At 37.6% G+C, this 3,366-nt stretch overlaps 1 protein-coding gene across 1 annotated transcript; it reads right to left on the reverse strand.

Annotated features, from left to right (window-relative positions):
• Positions 1 to 405: 405 nt before the first annotated feature.
• On the reverse strand, positions 406 to 1,538 carry LOC108564738 (glutamate receptor-interacting protein 2-like; the record flags this gene model as incomplete). The annotated part of the gene is made up of 2 exons (XM_017923848.1): positions 728 to 1,538; positions 406 to 615 (listed from the first exon to the last, which is right to left on the reverse strand). Coding segments are annotated over exons 1-2 (346 nt in total), but the record flags the coding sequence as incomplete, so codon positions are not given.
• Between the last annotated feature and the right edge of the window lie 1,828 nt (positions 1,539 to 3,366).

A 3,366-nucleotide genomic window follows, 5' to 3' on the forward strand; every position in this document is an offset into this window, starting at 1 on the left:
AATACATCGATACTTGCTAGATTCCCCAAACATTCAGCTTTCATGTGCATCTTTCGGATTCATTCTATCTATTACAGTTTTCGAGTAAATCAATGAAATGTGAAAACACTGCTTTTTCGCGTATTACAGCAATATGGATAAGAGCACAGGAATGTATCTATGTATCTATATCGCCTCCTCTTAGAGTAGTTCACGCCTCCTCAGGGAGGCGCGCCTCACAGTTTGGAAAAGGCTGTACTAATGTATCTATACAAAATATATCTCTTAGACACTATATACATACTAACTAAAGTATACATAATCTTTGTTAACGTTGGTACACCTGACAGACGTGCATGTTTTATATCAGACACAGTGTGGGTGCACTACGTGCTCGTTTACTAAGAGTAAATGCAGCGAACTTACCATAACTAGGTAGGCAGTACTCGATTTCCAGGAGAGCATTCCCGTCGACGTTATCTAACAGCGTGGAGACCTCCTCCGGCCTCATTCTGCTGGTATTTATCCCGTTCACGCTGTGGATGCGATCGCCAGGTGCCAGCTGGTCGCTTCCCAAAGCCACGGAACCGGATCGCAGCGACTGAATACTCGGACATGGCTCCAACTCGGAATTACCTAAAAACAAGAAAAAAATATACAAAATACAACAAATCATAATTTATCATCTACTCTATTCAGTTAGTAAATCAATGAATTGAAGTTAAAATTTGAACTGAAGTTCAATTACGTTTCTTGTTGCGTTTTTGTTTCGGTGAGCCGATTGGCGTCCTGCAGAGGCCGAAGCCGTCCTCGAAAGCGTCGCAATGGATGTCCGAGGACAGACTCCTCGTGCGCGGCCTCAGCTTCGAGAAAGAGGAAAACATTCCAGCATTGTCTTTGTCTCGTCAATCCTTCAATAACAACAATCGAGAAAAGATGCAAATTCGATCAAAGAATCCACTTGTCAAAGAAACAATAGTAATCACGCGCGTAATTTTATGATGAAGAACAGAGGGCGTTCACGAATTCCCATGAACCTGTTGACCCTTTTATTCCCTTTCCTTCGGATCATGAAGAACGAATCATCAACATTTCTCTATTTGTCGCACCAGCACAAATTCTTCTCGTTGCCAGCAAAAAAAAAATAAAACGGAGATTGTCTAAATTAAGACACCGAACAACACGCGCACGTTGTAACTATAACAACAACAAACAACATATCACAGATTGGTCCTTCCTCTTGTTCGACGACTGCTCGGATCTTTATTGCATCTTCACTTCTCCTTGGTTACGTTTTTCTTCTTTTTCTTTCCAACCTTGTTGTTTGTTGTTGTTATTGATGTTGTCGGTTGTTTTTTTTTTATTGTTTCAATGCGTGTAGTAGACGTGGAACTGAGAGTATTTAAAAGCACGAGCACTACGGGGAAGGAAGGCACACTCTGTCGGACTACTCACTCTCGGCCGCAGTCATAGCAAAACCACAAGTATTTATTTTTAACTCACTTTTCTTAGACGCCTAACGTCGCGACGTCGATACACACACACACACACACTTAAACGCACGGCCACGTGAATAATAAAGTACGCGGACTGAAGTCTTGGCACACCGGATACTTTTATTTCCAACTTTACTCAAAATAAAGTTTCAACGATAATAATTATTACACTTAAAATTCTCATTCATTAGAATTGAAATTTGTTAAATTTTCAATTTGCATTCTTTTCATTTTATTTAAACATCTATTTGTATGCAACTTTCAAACCGAATATCATGGCAAACTTTAAAACTTTTGTCTGAAATCGAAGTTTCCGTAAATAAATTTTGTTTCCCGAAAACGCGAGCGCGCACCCCTCAAACTTCTCGGAAAAGTACTCTTTTTTTTTTTTCTCCATCCTCATCTCTTCTTTCCGTCTACATCCACCGCACGTAAAATTGGATACGAATGGGATTACGAACTCGTGTCGTATTGAATTTCCTGTTAAAAGGGCTCTCCTCCACATGTGATTCATGTATTCGTCTAACTTTAGACAACGTCGTTGAAAATCGTGTACATTATATAAAATTACTTCGCATTCAACTATAAATCAAATTATTTTGTTTCTGTTGTCCATGGAAACAAGTGTTTCCTCCGCTTTTCTAAAAGCGTTTCCTTTTGACGTTTATTTTGTAAACTTCGCCGACGTTTGAGAAACGAAATCTGTACGAATTCTAAATTAATGAAGACATTTTCGACATATTTTCATATCTGTCTAACATTTTTTCAGTAATTAATATACTTAAATTATATCTAATTAACACAACTCAACGTTTTAAACGATCCATAAAACAGAGACTTTATCATTTTATCGCATATCTAGAAAACATCAGTTGGCATTGTTTCGTATAGAGTAAATGGGTTTATAGGTTGCCGTCGTCGAATATGCGGTCACTAAATATAGGTTGGTAACATCTGGTTACTTTATTATAATATCAATATTTCAGTTGAAAGTCTGCTTATTATAATCCAATTACCAACATTGGAATATAAATTTATTTATCAAACATAAATTATGTAAACTATAAAATACCAATAAGAATTGTTACTAATAAATTTTCAATTGGATTTTGTGATGTGAAACGGTGCCTCGACTCGAAATTACAGTGGTTTTCTGTTTAGTCTTAAGTGGAGAAGCCTTTTAATAGATTTGGAGAGAGGTGTGAACTCTGGGGCATTAGAAGAGATGCAGACGACGAGGATTTTAATTGGATATTGGAGGCGGCACGAGGATGAGACAACAGTAGTAGTTCCATCAAATACAATCATCGTTGCACAGCCTAGACCTTAAGTGGCTAAAGGATTGATGATGATGATGATGACCATTATTTTGGTTCGGTTATTAATATGCTATTCCACACGGTCATCGTAGTTTGTTGCGTTTGAGGTCATCAACTCTCCTCCCTTTTATTTATATTCACATTCACACACACATGCACATATACTTGCATACGTAAGACAGATGTTGGAAGAGTGGGAGGAGAAAAGGAGAAGAAGAAGAAGGGTTTCACAAAAAGCAACTTCCGAATAGTGTCTTTCGTACACCGGATACTACTCCTCTCTCCTTTCCATCTATATATAAATAGAAAAGCGTCGCGACGCCCGCAGCCGCCGCCCAATAATAATCCCTAATTATTAAACACGACTTCATATAACTAAGAAAAATGAAAAATAAAACAAAAGTACCCCAATATAAATCGTTTCCTGTAATCAGAGCAAATATAAATACTATCAAATAACCGTGTAAAGTTCCAATTTGTCAAAACATCGTGTCCTGTCAAATTACTTTTATGAAAGCTGAATGTTTGGGGAATGCAACAATTATTGATATATTACTGTTGTTTCATAATTT

This window comes from Nicrophorus vespilloides, unplaced genomic scaffold (genome assembly GCF_001412225.1).
Source record: "Nicrophorus vespilloides isolate i.1.1-1 unplaced genomic scaffold, Nicve_v1.0, whole genome shotgun sequence".
NCBI lineage: Eukaryota > Metazoa > Arthropoda > Insecta > Coleoptera > Silphidae > Nicrophorus > Nicrophorus vespilloides.